This window comes from Nomia melanderi, chromosome 5 (genome assembly GCF_051020985.1).
Source record: "Nomia melanderi isolate GNS246 chromosome 5, iyNomMela1, whole genome shotgun sequence".
Lineage (NCBI taxonomy): Eukaryota > Metazoa > Arthropoda > Insecta > Hymenoptera > Halictidae > Nomia > Nomia melanderi.
The window spans coordinates 2,918,614-2,944,026 of record NC_135003.1 but is presented as its reverse complement, the minus strand read 5'-3'; the positions used below and the strand labels follow the sequence as shown (position 1 = coordinate 2,944,026).

At 35.8% G+C, this 25,413-nt stretch overlaps 1 protein-coding gene across 1 annotated transcript in view; it reads left to right on the top strand.

The window, feature by feature from the left end:
- The window catches only part of LOC116424797 (agrin), a 631,033-nt gene that overhangs the window by 223,682 nt on the left and 381,938 nt on the right, over window positions 1–25,413 (top strand). Inside the window, exon 4 of the mRNA XM_031971677.2 lies at window positions 2,348–2,380. Coding sequence (XP_031827537.2) covers window positions 2,348–2,380 — 33 coding nt within the window. The remainder of the gene's footprint in view (window positions 1–2,347; window positions 2,381–25,413) is intronic.

Genomic DNA, 25,413 nt, shown 5'->3' with positions numbered 1-25,413 from the left:
TTGGACGAAAAACAGAATTTATGTGTGTATGTGTGTGTGTGTACGTGCAGAGGCTGCAAGACTCAACGCATTTTTACGACTAGGCAGTCAAAAGAAAGGCGCGAATAGATTTATGTTTATATTCCCTATTTCCTCTTTAGTGTAACCATTTTCCTTGTAAACATATATCAATATATTATTATTCCATATTTATATAAATATTCCCTATTTCTCCTATTTCCGCCATTTATATATAAATATTCTCTATTACTTCTTTAGTGTATCTATTTTCTTGTATATACTGTTCTTATTCTTCGCCCGTGAGTAATCAATTACATTTTTATTACATACAAATGAGTTAAAATTGGCGGCGCGCTCGTGTCAGACGAGTAAAATCGCGCGTAAAAACAGACACGCGCACAAAACAGGGTATATAATGCCGTTCGCTCGATTTTCAAGGAGATAAGTAGTACGAGCCATCACGAACCAGGACGGATTTTCGAAATCATGTGCAGTTACGAGTCGCGTGTACGCGCGTTCCGCATACGTGCACCGTAGCTGAATCGCGCTATGCATTTCATCCGACCCATCCTACATATTTACGTAGCTACCTGTCACCGTGATCCTCCGCGGAATTCTTACTTGATGCGAGTCCCAGCGCAGAATCCCCCAACCCCTCCACCGGCCGGGGGAAAATTGCAGTATCGTAACTGACAAACTTTCCGTTGCACCTCCATGCATGCACACTGTTGCACGTAAAGTGATTCCGCTGTGTTACTCTTTAGACGTGCGCGGGGGGTATCGTTAACTCTTTAAATAATTTTGCTATTCACCCCATGCTCTATGGTTTATTTCTTAACTGTGATCGATACAACTACTTTATCGTTAATAATTTATTAGGAAAAGGAAAAACATAGATATCTATTCAATGTTTCCGTTTTCTTCAAATGTTAACGATTGATAATAGAAAGGTAATATTTAATTTATATTTAAAAAATATAAGTAACACTAGGATTTCGTAAATTAAGTTTAAAACATTCCTCGCAAGTCTGGCATGATATTGTACGTCAAGGGGTTAATAAGTTACTGAATCCATTGTCTATATTCGATATGATATGTTACACCATTGTCTATATTCGATATGAAGTACAATAGTTGATAACAGAAGAATAATATTTAATGTGAATTCAAAAGAATTGAGTAATATTGAATTCTGTTTAAATTCTTTATCACGAATCTGATAAGTTATTATAAGGCATGGGGTTAAAGCCGCCACGGTCGAAGTGTCTTCGTCTGTTTCTTCTTCTCAACTGGATAAAATCTTCTGAATAAATGTGAACGATGTTAGTTAATTTGGAGTCGTATAAGGTGAATGTTTTTCAGATTTTTGTGGATTGTTTGTTGAGACACTTGGGGTGTTTGCATTTGTTTTGTGTGATGGATTCTGTATTTGTTGAAAATTGTATTGTTTTTGGAAGATTAGGTTGTGTCTTTATAAATATTCTCGAGATAAACGGTTTTCAGGACTTATAGCTATTGAATAGTTTCTTGGATCCTTAAATAGTGTATCTAATAAAAAGTTGTACAATACATTCTCCGTTAACACTTATACTCTTTTTTCTTCGATGTCTACTTTTCCTTATTTAATTCGAAAATTAAAGACTTTATTAAATAATAACATTAAATAATAAATCTTTTCTCAAAATAATTTCTTTACATAAATTCTAATCATTTTCCAGTAAATCAATCAAGCGTTGTTCGTCCATTTCAAGACGAAGACGACTAAAAATTTGTTCCTCGTCTAACATAAAATCATGCACGATCAGAGTGCACAGGAACAGATAAATGCGTTTTGGAGGACGGGTGCGAATATTGGTTACACGATATCGTAAAATTCACCCCCGTAGAAATCCTAACACCCGTTAATATAATGTGTATCTCTTCGCGAGATAGCACGCGAGCGCAAATGCAAATGTTAAGCACCGCTTAATTAGAAGAACTATTAAGGAATCTCGTTTCTCGGCTCGTGGGAAATCGTGATCACGATAAAAATGCTTAATGTTTCGCCTTGGGTTTATACCGCGTCGCATAAATTACCGCCGCCTTATTAATATACTTGAGAACGTTTCTCGCGTTTACATCGGATAGCTTCATTGTACCGCGTTAATTTATATACGCCGCGAGAGAATTAATTAGTTGCGTGGAGTGGCGTCCTCGCACTCCCATTTTCATCCCCCGTTCCACTCCCCCAGCGTGTAACGTAATACATGTCTGGTACGCGGCTCGCAATCGATGTCGTTATTATGTTGTATACGATCGTCGACGACACTTGATCATGCTAAACAACGTCTGTTTCCCTCTGTTTCAGGTAAGGATCGAAATTTCTCCAGTAATAACGCGGGTGAGTGTTCATCTAACAATATAACATTACCATCGCATGAGCGTTGTTGCTTCTCTAATGCAGAAATGTGACTTACAAATTTCGGTCCTCTCTAAATTCTATAGAAATCTTCTTGAAATTTCTGTTGGATTCGGCTGTTCATTGGTTGAATATTGAATTTCATGTAAATCACTATTTTCTTTCGCAATTAATGTAGATTGCAATGTGATCGTACTTATTTTTATTAACAGAAATTAGCGTCAATCAGAGAATCATGTTTAACACTTTATTAATCATATTTCTTCATTATTGTGATGCAAGAATAATGCGGATTTCTTTCTTTCCATTGTTATTCTAATGTTTGAATCTTCTCTTGTTTCTTCGATTAATATTTTATTTTATAATTAATATGTTTGCGTGTGCATTCTTATTTCAATATATTTCTAAGGTAACTACAGTTCCAAAGTATGGGATTATTTGTAATAGTTATAATTTATAGTAAAGAATAAAACGAAAAAATTATAAGAATTCTTTTAAAAATTATTATTCTCCGATAAAATGTGTAATCCGAAAATTTCGGGCTGCAACGTAATGAAAAGAAATTTCTTACATAAGATTCTAAATAAATAGTGCAATCGCATCAACGATTTTTCGAAATCAATGCGTTTTCTGAAATTCTGTGATGCTCAAAACCATAGAATGATAGTGTGCGATTTCCACAATTAAGAAAATATTTTTAAAAAGGCTAAAAATAAAAGGAAAACGTAAAAACGAAAAAAATAGGTAATCAAAAATAGATAATAGCACTAAAAATCGATTATAACGATGTTATGTGAAATATGAAATGACCGAGGATCAACAATTTAATCGTATTAAATCATTTCATCAGTAATGTAGCTTCTTCTTTTATTTAGTAACGTAAGTTTTAATGACATTTCGAAAATGTCTTCAAAAATTTAATCAAAAAATAGGAAAAGGTCGTACACAACGATGATCAATAATGTCAATCACTAATAAAACAGGTAAGCATTAATTTTTTATACTAGGAGTCAGCATAAAAGAAAAGACATTATTTAGGAGCTGACCTAATGCAATAAAACTGCGATGGGGTAAGAATATTACTTACATATTATTTACCATTGTTTTAAGAAATAAAATAATAATAATAGTAATAATAATGATAATAATCATAATAAAATATTAAGGTCTTATGATATTGTATGAACATTAACCCAAATCTAAACCAAATGACTGACTAGTGCGACCTTTGGTTAGGAAAGAAATGTGGTTCGTATAATACGTAAGTAGCTAGAATATTTCAGTATAGAATCAATGATTCATAAGTTCAATCTCTTCGAGAAACAATCGACACTGAATTCCTGTACAGTGTTTAATCGAATCGCAACGAGTTTAACCTCTATCATCGTATTACGAGCCGGTTCGGAGTCACCGGTTCCATCTCGGAGACAGTTTATTCATTCGTGGGGTTTCAACGGTGTCCGTACCAACGAGAAATCGATTTTAATCACGTTTGCCCTGGACGAACGAGAGGAAACAACGATGAAGAAATCCCGTCGGTTTATCTGTTATTTATTACAACCGTAATTCTAACATGACGATCCTGGAAATGAGCAGAGGAAGGGGTGAAGAATTGGAGGCGCGGCGGAATTTGTTGTTCACGGGTAGGAGTAGGTTTGGGCACGATAAGCGGAATCTATTCAAATCTACTTCGCGCTTTTCCTGTCTCGCGACTGCAATTTCAGCCGGGTAGATTTCCGTGCAACCGGGCATAAAAGATACGAGGAGTTATTGAATGAAAAGTGTTTTTGAACAATGTTGAATGTGTCACGCAATTGAGAAGGTGCATTGCTTCCGTTCGGTTAAAAATAGAAAACGAGGTTATAGTCGAGGATACGATGTATAGTAAGAACTACATTCTTGTGCATACAGTCTTTTTGCACGTGCAACGATGCATACAGTGCAGCTGCTCTTTTTGCAAACATTATGTAAATGAGGGTACATGTTTGTACTTAAATTGATTCTTCGAGAGATTTCGCAGTTGGGAATATGCATTAGGTTGCGACCTTAGAGATATTATTAATTTGTAAGTGATTCAGATTTTGAGCATTATATATATTTAAATAATATATGTACAATTTGATAGTTGTTTAATTACATTACTATATTTATTAATTCCAATAATTCTTTTTATATACGATAAATAATTTCATGTAAAGTTTCTTTTAAAAACTATTCTGGCTCCTTACCAAGTCAAGATGTACAACGTCCAATAATTATTCTTTAAAACTAATTTAAGACAAACAATGTTGAAACTCTATACACCTTTCAATTATAATACAATATTCAATTATTAAAATTTTGAATGGTTTCTGTTTCTGTTGCTGTTTATGTTTTACCATTGATTTATAATTCGGCAATCGTATAACATGCAGCCTGTAACAATTAACCCCTCAAGAGCAACATTGGTATAACGTATTTAGCTACGAATAATTGTTCACAGCTCAATTTTCATCTTTATATTAACATATGACACACATTTTGTTTAAAAATGGTACCCTAATAATATTTCAACATCCAATAAAATAATCTTTCTATTTTATTCTTTTAAATATGAAACTATAAGAGGAACGTCACGTTCAGAAGGATTACGGATTAACGTCCGTAGATTGTTAATAGTTTCTCTGCCGATATTCCGAAAGTAACATATCACTAGGACGCACATGAAAAGTATTTCAGAAAATGCACGTGGCCGTATCGAAAACGGTATCGGCGAGGAACGAACCGTTTAAACCCAAAAACGTCGGGTGCTGTGTAAGCGCATATGAAATGAGGAGTAAAAAGAGAAAACGTATCGACTATCCGGAGCATAAAATGGACCGGTTTCTTTCGACTCGGCGACCTCTTTCCAGGGGATCCTCTAATCTCTTAGAACCGCGCGGATGGTAGCGTAGCTAGCCCTCGGGCGGATACTTGGCCCTCTCCCGCCCTGCACCTATTCTTTCACGTTCCTTCGGCTAATACACATCGAAGGGAGGTCGAAGACGGTTATAGGTCGTGGTCCTGGTCCTCCTTGGAACCCGAGGATTACCAATGTGCAGCCTAATCAACCAGATTGCCTGCAATTTGCCGACCTTATCTCTCCACATCCCCGTGGCTCTCTTCTGTTCTTCCGCTTCCGCGAACGACAGCCGTTCGCGAAAAGAACTTACGTGCCCTCCTCCTTTGCCCCTCGTTCCTCTATCGAACTTTCAGATACGACCACGAACCGATTCGAGATTTCTCTACTCCTCGGCAGCCATCACGAATGAAATTTCGTCGCATGCCAATTTTATTTTAATGTTATTAGCTCACTCAACGACTGCCGACAGTAATTTTTTAGGGATTTATCGGACTGCTGGCAGTGATAATATTATTATCAGACATACCGGTTTTATCAGGTATAAAATTATTTTCTAGAATATTTCTTAGGATTAATATGTTTTTGTATTTGATGATTGCTTTTGAGGGTTGATTTACAAATAAGTCATTTGACAGTTTTTGATTGTTCAGCTTTGTTTGTCAAGTCCATTATACTGTGCGTTGTTCAATAGATGAGCTCTGAAAGAAATATGGGTCTAATTTGGTCAGAATTCATTTTTTCTTATCTCATTTTCGATACTAATTTGCTATTCGTCAATACGGTTACACGTAACCAGTCAACCATAAACAAACCACGCAGCAAGAAGTCTTTCTTGCTGCTGCACCATTCGGAGCTTATCTCTTGAGAAACGCACAGTAGGTGCAAAGTTATGAAATTACTCATCGAATAGAAATTTGTTGCTTTATATCACATTCACTGTGTACACTGTGTTAAAAGGAAAGTACAAGCATTTATATCTAATTACAAAATAATGACGCAATGAATTGATAAATTTTCTACTTGACGAATCAGCAACACGAACTCATTGTCACGTAATTAAAATTCAAGAGTATTCGTTTTACTGTCGCCCTACACGGGTGCATTTATTTCGATTGACGATTTCGCTATTTATTTTTGTATCCTTTTACATGATGCATGCTTTCTCTCAAGCATGAATTTTGTTACCTTTCAATACGAACTCGTATTTGGAAGAAGTTCCATTTCACAATTACGCGATTAAATTTCCATTGTTCAATTACTTTGGATCTCTTTTCCCGTTTTGTACCCTGTCGGCAAAACAGGGGATCCGTGGGCTACGCTGAAATTGAACGAACCGAATCAGATTTTTTCCTGCCTTGGACGTGAACCTAAGATCCAAGGAAGATTTCGGTGAGATTGAAGTACACTTAAATTCCTCTCTCAAAACTAACCCCCTGCGGCTCTCTCTCTCTCTCTCCCCCTCCTCGGAATCTCTCTTTTCCTTCCTTCATTTACATGTAACGCCTGCATAAAACGTTACTTATCTCGAGACTCGTTTTCGTTCCGACGACGTCATCTCTATCTTCTTTCTTTGCTAACCTTCAATTTCTTTACTGTTTACTTTGAGACCGAGCTTAGTATTTCAAAAGCACGAAGACATTATAAATATTATTTACATTCCTATTCAGCGAAAACTTGAAGATTAGTAAAATATATCTCTTTCTCTTTTAAAAATTAGATTTAAATGAAATTAATAAATCCACTTTTCTTACTTCTACAGATCAAAACTTGATTTGCTTTGTGGAAATATGATGTCTTCAAATTGCATGTTATTATTCAATATATTTCATTGTACGATAATCACTGTGTTAGATTCTCCTGTTGCAAAAAAATACAAGGTTGTTATTGTAGGAGAAAGAGAATTTTATTAGAAACAGTATAATTATTTTTTGACAACTCACAATAAAATACTAACTAAATCAAACAACGCACACACTATTTTATACTCACATGCTCTTGTCTCACTCACACACATTCTAGAACATTCTTTCATTACCATGCATTAACTTCACATATATTTGGAATATTCTAGATTCATAAAAAAGAATATTCCAATGCTTTGAACATTCATTCAAAACGCGCTCGCACACACAGTCGCGTCATTCATCTATTGCACACACATTCATCACTCATCAATATATCTATTCACACACTCAAATACATCCATTCCCACATTATCGACATTTGATTTATTAAACTGTTTCACTTAAGTTCGTGTTTAACACGTTCGCGACAAGCGTTCGTTTTAGTAGCAATTTTTCTAATTACAATATTTTATTAAATGCAGTAAACCGTCTTTATAGAATACGAATAAAATTCAAGAAAGGAATCGCGTCACTTTCAAATATCTTACAACATGCATTACGATATTAAATACAAACACGTGAAAATAATTTAACTTTTTTATACATAACGTTGAGCGTCAGAAATTTGCGACGCTGGTCCCGAACGTTTTAATAATGAACTGCAAATTACTAGAAAAGTATTTCACGATTTTTTTAACCCTTTAGGGTCGAATTGATATCCAAAATCGAAAAATGCAAATAATTTAATTATTCAAGCAACGAGAGACTTACATGCGCTTTTTCTTCTTTTAGTATTTAAATCTTCGATTCATAATTCTAAAATAATTTTTATGAAAAGAAATCTTAGAACTTTAGGACAGTCTCCTCCGCAAAGGATTAATAGAAAATTGACGACCGTTAAGGGTTAATATGTACCTCTGTTTCACCATGCTTTCATGAAACACAACTAAAACGACCGAAATTCGTAAAGCATTTTTCATCAGATTTGATGCACAAATATCTTTTAAGTATTCCCTCATTATTTGGAATTCATTCTACCCATATTAAAAGGTTTAAAAAAATGCATTTCCAGTTAGAACAGGCCAAAATCCGGGAAAAAGTTGCATTCCGCCTTATTATACGGACCGTTTCCGTTCCTGGCGGGCACAATTTTTATTCCGCCCTTCGCGCGAGCATACAACATTCTGAAAATGAACCCACCTGGATTTTAATGCATTCCATCTAGCGGGCCTGTTTGTCAGAACCCTATTCCCTCCATTTAGAACCTTCGGTTCTTTATTCTCGTTCGCGCGTCTGTTTGTGGAATGGTAATCGTGAACCTCTGGGTGGATTCAACATGAAAAATTAACCGTTCTCCGTTTCTGGGAGGATTTGCTCACCTAACAAGGGAACGCCGCGTAATAATAAAAATCCCTAGAATAATACGTCCGGGTTTTTAACGGTACGTCTTCTACCTCATGTGAGACCGTTCAGGAAATTAATATTCAATTGTACCAGCGAGTTTTAAAACACGCGTTGCCACCGCATTGGCGCGAATTACTTCATGAACGTTTTCGAATCGAAATTCAATGACGTTTTAACTCCTTGCCCTATGATTTCTTTCATAACTGCACTTCAAAAGCAGTGAATAATTTCCAATTCCTTTATGTCCACATTTACTTTATAGCATAGTAACTGATAAGAGAAAAACAGTATTTAATTTGAAGTAAATAATTGAGTGTCGTCTAGTTTTTTTAACTTCCTTTCGAATTAAATATTATTTTTCTCTTGATAACTGTTGGCTTTTTAATGAACTTAAATATAGAATAAGAAAGGAGTTTGAACGAGCACAATTCCTAAAGAAATCGTACGACAAGGATTTAATAATGAACACGAGTTTATGCTTATGATTAGTGCGACGGTTTCGCGGAACTATTTACTCTTTCCGAAGAATCATGCGGTAGGTTAATATGAGGTAAAAATGAAATTAACAGATATGTACCATTTGCAATTAAATTAGACGAAGTGGGGAGGGATGGTCTTAATAAGAATACATTCTAACAATACATTTTGAAATATACCTAGTCGAATGTTTTGAGATTCACTGAATCTAGCACAATGCAAAATGGCGCAGTTTTTAACCAGAAGTTAACCTTTTGAGTGCCAAGGAGTGATATATCGCTACTTCATGTACTTGCGAAAAGTTTCTTTTGATTTTATTAGTAATAAAAGAAGACTAACATGTTTTTAGAATTGTATAAAAATCTTCAGATCCCAATTGATCGAAATATGAATTTTTGTTTGTAATCATGTACCTTTGTTTTGTCTGCCATTTCTCGAATATGTATGAAAATTTCTTCTGACACTCAAAGAGTTAAGCTGCTTAAGCAGATTTTAGAAAATTCAATTTATATGAATAATATATTAATAGTAACTTTGCTAATTTATTTTATCAAATGTTAATCCGTGGTACATGTTTCGTACTCGAGTATATAGTTAAAAGACATTAACATCCGATAAAATGGTTCAAACTTTGGCCAGAAAAGTGGACAACATTGTTATGTATTAATATGTTACGAACATAGCTAAATGTCTCATTAAAAAACACACAGCTTCGTACAAAAAAGAATCTATTAAAAAAATACCAGTCATATATTTGTATAACAATAACTTACCATCAAAGTTTAACAAAATCTATCCACATTGCTCCGCTACCTTTTCCCATAACAACAATTATCATTTCATTAATCCCCTGACATCTAATCCCTCCTACTCCCCAAACTACCCTCCACCATCGCATTCGCTCGCCCCGCCAGAATCGTATCCCATCCTTAAACCAAACCAGGCCGTCCAAGAGATAAACAGCGAGTAAAAGCCGGCCGCCAATTCTATTTATATCCCCTGGGGAATTTAATTGGAATTAAAATTGGCTATAATCTTCTATTAACTCCACCGCACTTTTTCTCCCCCCTCCATCCTCCACTGTCCTATATATTCTTGCGAAAAGATGCGGTGGCGAAGAGATGGGGCGTTGGGGGAGGTACGAGCACAGAATCCATAAGCGGAAGTGGTAATGGAATTTTGGAACGGGTAAAGCGAAAGCGGGAGAGACAAACGGGGGAGAGAACTGGAAGGATCGTGAAACCAGGGACGGGATAAGGGCGGGGGAGAAAGAGAGAAAGAGTGAGAGGTACGAGAAGAGTGGGAGGGAGACATCGTCAACGCGACCACGTCTACCGGAGGATTATCGTGGGTGACAAAGGGATTTGAAAGAGGCGGCACGGAATTGGATTCTGGGAGAAACGCGAGAGCGCTCTCGAAAGCCGCTTTGTGTTCCTCATACAATAATTATTTGCGAAATTGTCGTGAAGTTGCGAGATATCAAGTGGCTTTTGATGACGGATATTTCTTCGAGGGCTCCGATAGGAGGCATCGACCGTGCCACTCTGGATCCCATTCGTCCCATAATTACTCCAATTCGAGTGAATTAATCCCCGCTCTTATATATTTTTCAACCTTTTCCTCTTCTACTTTTTATACCCACGATTCTCCCATCCCCCCTTTGTCTGAGTTGTCTGCCTACGCCAGTGGTTCTTTATCTTCTCGAGCGCAGCACTTTTGGTTGAAAGAGCAACTTTCGAAATATGAAAATCATTGGTGACACATGTTTAACACTAAAAAATAATTACGTAAATATTATTGACTCTGGAGTATAAGTAAGTCTATAAACACAAAGTAAAGAATATAAGATTCCAATTTATCCAGCATTACTACATCCCTAATATCAATTAAAGATATAAATCTTTATAAAGAAAGATTCATTATTTTATTGTACATTGCAATATATCGTCAAAGTGCCACACTGTTTAAATCATTAATATATTTCAATCTAAAACGTACCTAACGTCATGTTAACATGCAGATTGTCGTAAGCATGGTAAGGGAAACTCTCTTTCAAAATATTCTTTCTATTATACAACACGTAAAATTGAAAAGTAGTATTATATAACAGAATATTACCTCTCGGGAGTTAGTATTCAACAAAATAAGCTTTGGCACCAAATACGCGCTCAGCCAGATAATTTAGCAACGAACGTGTTAAGAACCACTGGCCTACGCCTTCCGTTCTGTCCCAGCTTTTGCTAGTCTCTGTCCGCGTCCACAGCGCGGCATACGTGAAACCTATGGAAAAATGCTTGCGTACAGTTTTCCATTTTTCCCTTTCGCTCTTACGTTCTTTTTTTCGGTGGTTGCGGTTTAATTAGAAGCCGAGAAATTAAAACAAACGAACGCAGCGGCGGTTGTGTGTCGGGCGTAGCCATTGTTATGTTTCTCCTTCCGTTGGGACAACCCCTGCGACTCGGGCTGGCGAATTGGGTTGGCAATTCGCGAAGAATCCCGCCCCGTTTTATGATTCTCACTTTTTTGAAAATTAGTCGCCACTACGCTGGAATTCAATTCTGAGATTCATGCGTCGCGATCTCGGATGCTTCTTCTTACTTTTAAAGGATGTGTCTTCTTTTTGCTTTTGGAACGGATAGAAGAGATTCAGTGTTACGTTTTTGTTACACTCGGTTAACGTTTCAAGTAGCTTCATCGCCTCAAATAGGCGATTTAAGACTGATAGTGTTTTCTATCGTGCAATTATATTAGATTAGACAACAATGTACGCAGGTATCGATGACAAAGAAAGAACTGAGCCACCGTGGTGGCTTGTAGTAGCTAGAAGGCTAATAATAATTGAGGAACTTGGGAAGTTGTTTTAGTTTAATTATATGAGATTTATGTTTGGTGAAGGCTATGGTTATGTAACTATTCGTGTTGAGAGAGTTTATATCAATTTCTGAAAAGTGCTCGTCAATTCCTAATCAGTTTTGTTTTAATTGAGTAACGAATATGTATAGGGAAAATAAACAAGAGAAAAAGTAGACCACTTTTGTGACCAATCAAAGTTAGTAGGGTATATAAACTTTTTATGTTGGCTGTATTTTTGGAGGAACCAATGAGACTTTTAATCTTTTTCATTGAAATGCTACATGTTTTTTATGTTATGAAACCCATTGAGATCCAGAGTGGTTCAAGTCATAAAACTACCCCTTTGTGATAATACTGGAATCAAATTCTTCATGCAGAGAACTATTTCTCGACAAGATTTAAAACCCGTTTTCGGGTTTAGAAACTCGACAGATAGAAACAGTTAATAAATAAGCATAATTAGAAAATAATGGAAAATAAATAAAAACTAATAAACAATTAACACGTTAATGATCTCAAATTTGAAGTACCCCTCTGTGGATCGCACCTTTCTTGCAATTGTTCCACATGATAAGTTGTTCATATAATTTTCACACATGTAAAATATAATAAACAAGTCAAACAAATTTTATTTACTTTACACAAATGTTATGTATCTATGATACTTTGATATATCCAAAACGACAATAGGGTATACCGTACGTTAAATATACATACGTTAATATCTTCATAGCAACGGTAATCAACAAACAGCGTCAAACATATGTGACGCGTGGTCAGGAACGTGTCAAGCTTGCAGCAAAAAACAAACTAAACTGCAAATTAAAAAATACAAACTTTGAAGCTAAAAAAAGAAAGCAATAATATTTTTCAAATATTCTAACCAGAATGATCCTTTTAAACTGCCTGAACCCGTTCCGATTCGATTTCGCTTCAAATAGAGGCGGTTCGGTTGACGCCGATGAGGCGTTCGGATAAATTCGTCCTCTCCCGTTCGAAATCCGCCCGTTGCAGGACTCTACAACCACCGCCACCTAAACCATCTCTGTATACGCGCGCGAGCGCGCGTGACGAGCAAGCGCACACAAACAGTGGCGGGACGGAACGTTTCGTTGCGCCCGGGGGTACGATAATTCAGCAGAAAAACCACGAAACATTTGTCCGGCCGGCATTAATTCCGGAACTGCCGGCCGTTCCCAGCAAATCTGCATAAAACCGGAACGCGCCACTCGATAATTCGGCCGATACGCCGCGATGCGATGCGACGTTACCCCCAGACTCAGTTCTCTATTCAACTCATTGCCGGCAGCATTGATGATACGCTAACCTTTACTTCACTCGACCTTTTCCTCTTCAGCAAATGCACGTAAATAGGAGGATTTCTATACATGCATCACGTTGCTGCGTTTTGCGACTTCCTTGCTGTTTATTCTCCATTCGTTGAAGTTAATCCTTTACCGTAAGATTTCATTCGCGAATATGCTCTTCGGATTTATTTTAACCTTTCCCACTCGAAAAATTTGTCACTGTATTAATATTCACTTTTTGAAACAAGGATAACATTTTTCGTAATTACTTTAAAGAGAAATCATATAGGAATTACAAAAGAAACTATTTTATATCAATATATCATGTAAAAATACATCATATAGGATTTAATTTTGAATATCAGACTTCATAATTTTGCTACAACGAACCAAATGGGGATTGAGAATCAGCTCTTGAGTGCTAAGATTTAATACGCTAGGACCCCGTATATTGCAATTCAAAAATTCACTGGAGAATAACTATAGACGTGGGATTCTTCGTAAGAAATTAACCATCGCAGTGTTAGAAATTCGCTGACAGATTTCATTAACTTATTCTTTGTTATTTTGTTACTATTTTTTATGACTAAGGAATGTCATATTAACTAAACAACTCAACAACAAAACGATTAGGTGAATACGAAATATAATTCCCAGAAGTCTGTGACTGAGTACGGCAAGGTTCTGATATTTATAGATATGTAAATATAAAAAATATTACATCTCAGTATGACACTTATAGTCATTTGTTATCCAAAGTTTTAAAAAATTGAACGTTACAAATGCGTATAGAAAAAATCTATTTTTTAATCAAATGTATTCAGCTAAAAAATTTGAAACAACGTAGAACTATGTTGTCCATATTCTGTTAAAAAATTTGAAATGACGTTGGACTACGTTTCCCGTCGCGAAAGTGATAAGATGCAAACGCAACCTCGTACATCGGACATGCATAGGAAATCCCGCCTTAACGATCACGAGAAGTTCGACCGTGAACCGGTGGCTGCGTGGAACCGGGACTTCCGGTACGCGGGACCAGCCGCGTCGTCCGTTTCAACGCGACGCCGCTTATTGAAAGTCACATTTGTTCCGGTCCCGTTCGCGCGTTGTTACCGTTTTCATCGTGCATTCTGCGCTCTTCCGTTTTTTTCTTTCTTTCTTTCTCTCCCCTTTCCGCCCCGCCTCTCTGTCCCTGTTCATTTTATTCAGGAATCGCACGTGCATTTTCGGTGCACCCCGAGCGACCGGCAGCGCAAAGGGACGAAGGTTGCGCCGCGCCGTGATGCAGTGACTGCGGAGCGCTGTGACGTTTACGAGGCCGGAATGGAAAAATTTGAAAATAGCTCGGAACGACACAGCCCGCGGAGCAACGTTCTACGGTGGAGGAGGAATTGTTAACGCTACGGTTTAAATGCAACGCTGTACATGAGGATTGTGATTGTAAAGAAAATCGGAGTTATGAGAGAAAACTGCGCGGTGTTTTGCATTGGATTTAGGTGGAACGGAGTTCTTGGGAAAGTATTCTGGCGGCTCGTCTTTTTTTATCGATTGTCGTTCATGTTGGAAGGGTAAAATTGAACCTCGAAGGTGAAGGTTAATACTGTGTTTTTTAAAAATATTTCACTAGAAAGGAAACTGGAGAATTTGCAAACATAGTTTTTGGTTTTAGTTATGTGATTGTTAGTCGGGAATTCAATTAAATTCGGAATATCCTGGTATGTCACTTCTTTTACTTCTACACAAGAACATTCCAAAATAGAAACAATCCATCGTTATCGCTTTATAATTGAAATAAGACTTGAAACAGCTTTCATTTATTTATATCTTTACTTTCACTTACAGTTTTTTTGTAATACAATTTATTTCCTTGTTCGACATATTAAGACTTGTTAATTATTGAATATTTTCAATACCTACATTTGACTCTTCCTTTTCCCAATAGTTATAAACATTAACAATTGGACAATGTTCCGAAACAGGAATAATTGAGCATTAAATAACACGAGTAATGGTAATTCCTAAAACCTGCAAACAGAAAAACAATTAAAATTAACAAAGCAACAAAAGTACAAAATATAGTTGAATCTGCATCCGTCTTGTAAAAGATAAAATTATTAACATAGAACCTTTTTCAGCTTCCACATCCTGTACTAGATTACTCGAATTAACTGCATCTGAGGCTTTTAGATTCATTAAAAATCGTTCGAGTGCCATCGTCGAAACAATATCTTCATTTTTGAAGGGCTACGGCCATCAGTGATCTACTCGAGTGCATAGAAAATTCGATGTCGGTGGACCGGGCGGATGTTGCGGTAATTCCAGACGCGATGTACCCACGTAGCGCCGGGTATTACGACAGAGCGTGTTCGGTGTCCTCATCGTCTTCGTCGTCTTCGTCATTTCGCCAGGAACGTGAAACTAGAAACTGTTTCTGCGACTAACCGGGAGGAGCGGGACAACACCATGGGTACAGATTACGCGAGGGAGGGGCGCAGAACACGATATCAGTCGAAAGTTAGAGTTAACGGGCGAGAAGGAAGGGAGGATTAGAGGTCAAGGGATGGTTTAACGTACATGGAGAAAACAATGTAAATGTAGTACGTACGGTATCTCATAAATATCCATAAGAATTTTGTCAACGTGCTCTATAGTTAAGAATAAGACATAATTATTATATAATAAGTAATCCACAAATAGTTGATTATAAACTTATGAGATGAGCATATATTTGAAGGTAATTTGTTAATTTTAAAAGTATTTTTTTTAATGTGTCCCTAGGTTTCATTGATTTTAGTTTGATATTAGAGATATTAAATTGATTGTAAACGAAACTTCACCACAATTTTCTATAATTTCTTCGGGCACAATAAATATACTTTTTTACGTTTACGTTATACCTAGATCATGGAGCTTTATTCCCTTAAAACACTTAAAAATCATTAAAAACGAAAGATTAAAGACCATTAAATAGCGTTCCATTTTATTTTCAATTCACCGAAACTTTCCGCAAGAGGAACAAACCTTTTTCAATTCCTATTCATCGAATTTACCTGTAGATACGAGAATTTACATGAAGTTCTCGTGCAGTTTGGTTACAACTTCTTAATAAAGTTCGCTCAAAAACGAATTTCACTGTTATTCATGAATGCAGAAACGTTGGTAAAGTTTCCGTTGTCGTTCTCTACATGCGCGCGTGTAAGGGAGATTAAGATAGAACGGAGCGGGGCAGAAAGGCAACGACGGATAGAGAACAAGAACTTCGAAGATAGTGTACTCCAAACCTGATTGTCGGCAACGGATTGAATTAAACGTCCGTGGAAAGAGGGCGCCCAGCCGAGGACGAAGCGAAATTAATTCGATTTCGAGCGATTAGAGCAAATTAAGTTCCATCACCCACTCCACGGGCCCCGAATCCGCCGATTAATCGCGAAAGTGTGAACAACGTCTCGACGTAAGGGCGTTTTTCTATATTGTTCGCTCGAATCCCCGATTCTCGCCGGTCTTCGGTGTACACGCGAAATCACTGCGGGAACAAGCGACTATCGTACGGGCAAGATTTTTCCGGGATAACATCTCGTGACAGAAAGATAACATTCTACCGGAACACGTTCCTCTACGTGACACACGCGTGCACCAGTGCTGGGGAGTATTTATACGGGGGGTGAGAGACGGAACGTGGAAATATTGTTTCGCCGACGATACGGAAATGTGAAATGTTCGAAACGATCGTCGTTGCGGAATATTTAACGCCTGAACTGATCATGCTTCGGAAAATTATTAGTTTTATACTTATTTTATACTTGTTATATAATTACTGGGATTGCGAAAGTATTGGTATTAAGAGTTATTTTTGGAATTGATAATTTCGTTTATTGATTTAATTTATGCAGTATTTCTTGTGTAAATGAAACTTTAGAAACTGCTTACAAAGCAGAAATGCTTGAAAAATTGAAAACTTTTATAAAAACTTAAAAAATGTGACTCCAATTCTGGTTCAGAATAATATGAATTTTATGATATGAAAGCATAAGTCAATATAATTGTTGTTATCATCATGAACTCATTTCTGGTTTTTCACTCAAGATTTCTTATTATTTCGACTTTCCATTTCCAAATTTTCACACAAAATTACCCCGGCGTTCCAATTCGGATATGAAAATAACTACTTCGAAAGGACCATCCAATTTCAGTATATTATGAGAATAGTGACAACCCTGAAAGATAATTTCAAACTCTAATCCAATTAGAATTCCAGCTTTTCAATTTGAAACTAATCCCAAACTGTAAATTTACTTCGACTCAGTGCCATATTTTTCGGACCGTATTACCTTCTGCGGATGGTTTCCGCGAACAAGGAAATCCAAGAGGATCTTGGACATTCCCTCTTGATTTCGAACAATGTCCAATTTCCATTCCGCTATCGTTTTACATTCCGATTTGTTATTGTTGTTTTCTTCTCGGTAAATTTCTGACGGTATGTCGCGTGAAGCGGTATCAGACGTAACCGATCGTTAAAATATTTTATTCATGAGAGGTTAACGACGCATTCGGAGCGTATAACAGCCATTATAGAATTATACGCGGAGTAGAAGCATGTATCTGTGGCAAACAAGTTGTCGGCTTAACAAACCGAATGTTATTTATTCCAAAAATCGGGTTATTGCCGCCGCCGGAAAATTTACGTGATCCCGCGTGGACCAGTGAAAAACCGACGCGAGTGTGCACGACAATCGAATGGAAATTCCCCCTTTTTTTTGCCCTTCATTTCCGTTCTGTTTGAATAAGGAAGGGATCAATAAAAGCAAAAAAAATAGAAATGCATGAAATATACACGTTTTCATTTCGACCGACAGAAGAGAAAAAAAGAGAAAGAAGGGGAAAAGAGAAAGAAGGGGAAAAGAGAAAAATAATACAAATGATACGTATTGTGTAACATAATATATAGATTCTATTCCTGAACTGTGTGTGTGTGTGTGCGTGTGTGCGTGTGTACTTGAAACAATAAAATACAAGTTACAATTGAGGAAAGATTAATAGAGATCCATATCTTGTATAACACACATTTTAATAGTCTATTGTGATAAAAGACGTTTGTAAAATGTAACAAGGATTTTCTTCGAGAATTATTACAGATTGTAATTACATATGGGAATTTATTTTGAAACGAAGTAACTGAAACAGAAATTGACTGCTTATGAATTCAAATGTACGATAAGAAAAAAATTGAGAGTACGATAAGAAAAAAAGATTAATTCTTTTGCATAAAGGTAATTGAGAAAGAAACGAATGTTACATGATTTCACAAGAAACATGTTAAACAATCATTTTTTTTTTGTAGAAGTTTTATTTATCAAGTGTTTTGAGTTACTTTAATTTTATTAATTTATTTTATTTAATGTCCTTATTTTCAAGATTTTATTGAAACAAGAGCAATACGAACAAGTCATAAAAAATTGATAGTTTATATTTTTACAAATTACAAAACTTTATATCTGTGTATCTTAATTACGAAACCATCGATTTCAATTAATAACATTTAGAATTTCTCCAGAGGGTAACTTTCTGGTTTCCAATTTACAGTTTAAACTGAATATAAAAGATTTATGAAAATAAAACATCAGAAACTAATAATATTCTAAAGAAAGTAAATTTCCTGTCAAATTCCAAAGGTTTCCATAATCAGTATAACCCGGGATAACTGCTTTACACAATTCCTTTTCGGATTCCACAAACTATTACAAACAATCACTGTCAATTAAGCAATGAATGAGATTCCCAATGAAAAATCCGAACATTGTTCCTTTCACAGACCTTCAGCATCCATTCGAAGTCATTAACGAATTTCATATCCAACAGACACTAAGAACCTCGTTCCCAGTTTCATTAACAAGAACTCGCGTTCGTTATAGTATGAAAAACTGCAGTTGAATTCGATGGTACAATGCGAAAAGAATTAGTGGAACGTCGAGAAACCTTTGTATAACAGATTTTATAAAAAATTCTATTCTATAAAGACATGAAAAATATTCGACGAATTGCAAATAACTCCAGTTCAAGACCTACTAAATAACAAAAGAAAATAAACAAAGTAAAAGGTACTGCGTTACCAAGCAAAAAAGGGGAAATCTCTCCATTCGTTTCGCTAAATGTTAACACTTAGGACTAGACCCACCGCACTCTTCAAAATAACGACCCCGTAAATATACGAAATGATATTAAAAATAAATAGTTCCACTGAAATAGACGTTTATTTTCAAAACATGTTTCCCCGACCTTAGAATAGTCGACTAGGGATAGGTACAACAGTTGCATCGGTTAAGTAAAAATACTCGTTTAGACTTTGTTGTACATTCAAGTAATTTCTAAGTTCTTAATCATAGTAATTATCAATTTCTTCATAAATTTACATATTTTTCTGTGAAGCATCATATGCTAGCAGAATTCATAGTTCACCTCTTCTTTCTCCAAACAAAATATTATACATTAGATTTGTATTATATAAGTATAAACATACACAATTATAAAGAGAAATATTTACATCATATTATATTTCTAAAATATTGCCAGCCATCATCGAAAATTCACACTTAACTGGCCGACTAAGTATTAAAGGATTAACGCAATTTCATTTAGCGCTCGGCTGTTTTGGAACGAACTCCCAACGTTAAACGGAGTCTTACCGTATAATTCTTTCGCGGAACCAGCGGCTGGAATCCACCCTAGAAATAATATCCTGCGCGTCACGATACACCGCGCGTTATCGGAATCGTATAAAATTCTTCGTTGGCCGTTCTCAAATCGGTAAAACGGGGGCGTGGCACGGCCAGCGATTTTCACGATTTTCCGCTGACTGTTTCGAAACCCAGCCGACCGTTTTTGCCGGATTTATTTAAGGCGAAACTAGCGGGGTACGCGCACGACCCCCTCGCAATTCTTCAAACGAGCAAAAGAAACCGACCGGCAGCCGATAGACCGCGGAAAGTTATCGGGGATATCTCTACTGGATTTAGTACTCCATAAGTCGGGAATCCGTGTGTGTTACGGGTAATCGGATACCTATCTAACCTCTGCCCTTATATCTGTCGCGCGGACCAAACCCGATCCCGCGACCTTCGTCGCCCCTGTAATGGATATATACGTAATACCGCGGGATCCTGCTGGCGATGGAATCGAACGACTCGTGCGATGACACGCGGATATATTGCTCTTTGGATGTACCTTGTGGCACTGTCAGCAAAGATTTGTCAGTTTCTTAAGGTACACGAAAAGGAAGATTTTTAGTGAGAAATTTTTGGAATTCATGTTTTCTTAATTTATATTAAGTGAGTGATATCGGTATTAACGCATTCTTTACATGCGCATATATAGCTAGGTTTACAAATTGTGTGTTAATTATAAAATTTGTGGAAAGGTTCTTGTGGGAAATAGTTTCATGGACTCTCCTAAACAAAATTGTACACGAGATATCTTACAGATACTATTGTTTTTAATATTTTTTAATATATATCGCAAACTAAAGCATGATGACAAGATCTGAGTGCATTGCGTGTTAGAATTGAAACAATGCCAACGGAAACCATCAAAGAAAGCTGCCACAGAGGCTTTGTTTTTGATTAAGATAATGAAATAGTTCCACACAACACGTGATATTACCAGTGATTCTCAACACAGACGATTGCTTGACACAACTATTCAATTATATTGACATAGTTGGCTGTTATATTTATTGATTTTAAATTAATTATATAGATCAATTATATAGATTTATGTAGGTACTTAAATTTAACACAGTACTACTTTATATTTAACAGAAAACATTTTTCCATTCCAATTAAATTCCTAGATACTATAAAATATAGTACCTTTCAAAAATATTTATTTCCAAATTAAAGTAACAGAGTATTGCTTTTAAATTCATAATTTTCATCAACAAGTAACTTATAACTAACAAATATTAAAAAATGCGATAAGACTTTCTGATTAATCTAAGAGTTCCTTTAAATACTTTCTTATACACGTTTTTTGTTAAATAGACTGTGAGTTTCTTCTTTCGCGCTGCTGTTCGCTCGCGATTTGTCGTCCGATAACGTTTGCATAATTTATTTTCGCTCACCCTTCTGCCCTCTTCTATCCCGAGCCCCTTCGGCCAAGAGGTTAGGGTTTGGTCGCACGCAACCGTGCCGGCTCAAAATTAATTGAAACAAGGCATGTTAGACTGACAGATTTGGATCAGTCACCTTACAAAAACGTCGATTCGAATGGTGATATACGCTATCGTGTTGCAATGTCGTGGTTAACGGAGTTTCTTGCATTCCGCAGGCCGGGTCGCAGTGAAATAGAAATCGTTTAGTCGGACCCGATGGGAGTGTTATCGAGAGGGCGGTGGAAATTATGAGGAATTAAGTCGCCTTGTCGCAGGGATTGTGACTGTTTTCTTGTTTTTAGATTCAAACATCTACTCGATTTTCAGATTGTTTGCATTGATCGTGAGAATGATTTACACAATAAATATGTTTATGAAAATTCCGCTGGCAAACATTGTATTCTCTAATAATATTTCCCTTCATCGGTATTCCTGTATATTTATACATCTTAAACACTGTTTGTTACTCGAAACTTACTTTATACAGCGGGTATTATTTAGTACCAAAAAAAATATTGTCGAGTTAGATTATAAAATAGTGATAAAAAGTTAACAACTTACATTTAAAATACATTGTTCAGTATACATGTTTATGAGTCGACTTGTGGATTCAATAAATGAAAAACAAAATGAAATTGTATTAAAATTCAGTTAATTTTATGTATTACAAATTTTTGAAGGTTTGTATAAGTTATAAACATTTTGATTAAAGTTGTACTTTTGCCAAATAACTTTTTGTTACGTTAATAATTAAGTGGTACCAAATTATTAAATGATAATTAGTAATTGAATTGTTTTAAAATATTCAAGTTATATTTTCTATTCCCCTGCCTTCGAACGACATTGAAAATCATTGCGCCATACGTGACTGGATTTTTCCTGACAATCATTTTTATTACACATGAAAGAATTATACAGCATTCCATTAAAAGAGATGACGTTACCATTGTTTTTCGAAAAACATAACAGACGTAAAAAAGTAACATACGTCGTTTTGTCGGCGTTGAAACACAGAAAAACATTTCCCTCTTTAATCTCCTACGTGTACTTATCATTTAGTCGAAAAACACCGGCTAGTAATAACGCGAATATACTGCATACTGTTTCGGTAAAAGCATTCAAGCCTTTTTACTCATTTTTCAACGAAACTTTGTAATGTTGCAGACTGCGGATCTTCATGCAAAATGAAATTTCCTAGATTTAATTTAGAACAATTGCTGCCCAAAATTTACGTGCCTTGTCAGTGATTCTAGTACATTTACATTGAAGTAGAAACCACATTTAATTTTACTGTATCTTATATTTTATTGCGCCACTTAAATTAATATTTGCCATGCACGTGGACGAAAATTTATCGACTATTTAAAACCTTTGCAATTTGGAAATTAGTTAAACGGAATGACAAATTAGCAGGATTTTATAGATTCAAACGTAATTTGATATGTTATAATTACAAAATATTCAAAAAGATTTATTCGGTAACATTTTTTCAAAATAATAACACAATTCTTTCGTTAATAAAAGACTGTTTATATTTCAGTATTCGTTCAGCTACGTCAGGCATCTTCCCAGTTAATACTTTTGTCGTTGCTTAAACATTCGGCAGAACTTCAATTTTTAATGAAATATTAGAAAGTGGTTTAAATTCTTTAATTTGTCTGTCTGGGTGACAAGAATAAACGACCCGGTTGCACGACCTTACAAAATTTAACAGACAAATCCCAGTGTAAGCACCTAAATAGCCAATTCACCAGCGAGCAGGAAAACAGCAAGTTTTCAATACCAACGAACGATCTCGTTTATTTTATTCTGTTTTCATCGAGTCCCGCAATCCTAGTCCAACATCCCGGGTTACCTCGAATCTAACGTGACTCGAGGGTACGTCCGCGGATACCTAAAAGGAGGTGGACAAACGAAAAACGAAGTAGAAGAGAGGGGAAAGCACATTGATTGGCTGCTCGTCGCAAACGCGATGAAAACGAGCAAGCGAAACGGACAAAGCGTTAAAGGTGACCAATAAGATTACTCCTCGATCCTCTAACGTAAATCCACTTTTCGAGGTAGTTTCTTGAAACTCGAGCGAGGACCACTCTCCAAATGACCGTTCGTTCTCATCCTCGTTTGCTCTCTCCCTCTCTCTCTTTCCCTGGTCCTTTCAGCGGGGACGATCGAAGTTTCGAAAAAGTTTCGTGCCTCGGAGAAATCATCGGGAATTGCAAGCTGAAATGAAATCGGAATTGAAAATGGATTGCGGGACAGTGGGATGGCAAAACGGGGGCGAATATCGTATTACCCCCGGGCTAAATACTGTCAGACGTATATCGGGCCCGTTTTGATGTTTTAACCCAACGCTACGTTGTAAACTGTCCCAGATATTTGTTTGTGAATCGAGCCGACATTTAATCTTCGCCTTTGCTGTTGCTGCCGGTGTGACGTTAACAGGAAATTCGGTTTGCGGCAGAAGAGACCGGGCAAAAGACGGAAATTTTTGTTGAAAAATATTGCTGCTACTGTTATCGGTATGTAAAATCTATAAGAATCGTTCAGTTTTCAAAATTTTTCCAATTTTTTAGGGAAACGTTTCGTATTAATTCTCCGTATACACTTCCTGTTGGTTTGATGGTTCCCAATTGTTACGTGGCTAAAGAATTTTTGCAGCGGAGATGGATATTGTGGTTGTTATTTGGATGCAGGTAGCATCGAGTATTGTTTACTTATGGGTACTGTGTGTGTTGCAGCAATGTTTATTATCTTTTGTTCTTGTTGAGTATAGAATCATTTTTGTACTGAAGATTATGTAATTTCGTATTCTTTACATAAAATTATGTTTATGAATATTATGTGTGTATTTCCTTTAAAACACGAAATTATTTTCTAATTTATACTGGTGGATAAAATGATACTGTAAGAATTTTTGCGGTTAGTGTTTATTAGTATTGTAATATAAAAAGACAACGTCAACTTCGCAATAATATACTAAAAATTGGAATGTTATATTTCATTGATAAACTGTTTAAATAAACTACATAGAGTTTAACTTTTTCTCATGTTTGAACGTTACTGTTCTCAATTCGAAAACTGTATTATATCATTTACTCTCTTCACATAATGTTTTAAAAAGCCTTGCCAGAAGTTCCTTTACAAACAGTGAATATTTAGCTATTTACTACGTGTTTAATACAGTAAAATCCAATGAAGTATTTGTTTAAATAAAATATCTTACTGCTTTATATTATTTCGAATACATTAGAACTGCATATAAAAAAAATAATATTATATTTCGTATTGATTTCAGGTAATTTGTTTTTAACAATGGAAAATTTCGTAAATTTCTACAATCTTCTTATAATATTAAGGTTCAGGGACCGTGTTGGAGAATTTAAAAGATGTATACTTTTCCATTTAAAAATAATTCGTTAGCATATGCAGAGTGCACAGTTGCATATTTTTCAGGAATATATAGAGCATTCTGTAAACGATGCTACAATGGGAAAAGAGGGAATTCTTCATTCAAAAATACGTCGGAAACAACAAATTTTTCTATTTTCAGTTTCCTTTTCCAGGAAAGCACGATTGAAAATTTGTGGAGCGCACGTACACTTACTGACTCGACTGGATACGGGTGGAATTATTAACAGGACGGTATTTACATGTAAAATAAATCAGGAATCTGAAATAATATTCTCTGGTTTGGAACCTTGTTCCTGAAGAGATTTATTTCTTTGAAATTAAATAAAAAATTTCGAACAACGTATCAACCTACTTTCTAATTTTTTAATAATATTTGTTAAATTTTTCCTCATCCTATTTACAGAATTTCAATTATTCTTTCATAGTTCAATACTTTCACTTCCATCATCTTGTATGTGCGTAAGACCTACCAAGGAAATACTCATACACTAAAATTCACAATTAAAAATAATTTCTTGCATAACTGTTTTGTACAAACTTATTTATTTTATCGTTCCGCAATAAACTACTTATTAAAAACCTATTAAATTTAATAGTTTCAAAATGGAAGCTATTAAATTTAATATTTTCAAAATGAAAACCTATTAAATTTAATATTTTCAAAATATCTTCCCAAGGATTTTCTTTAACGTTAT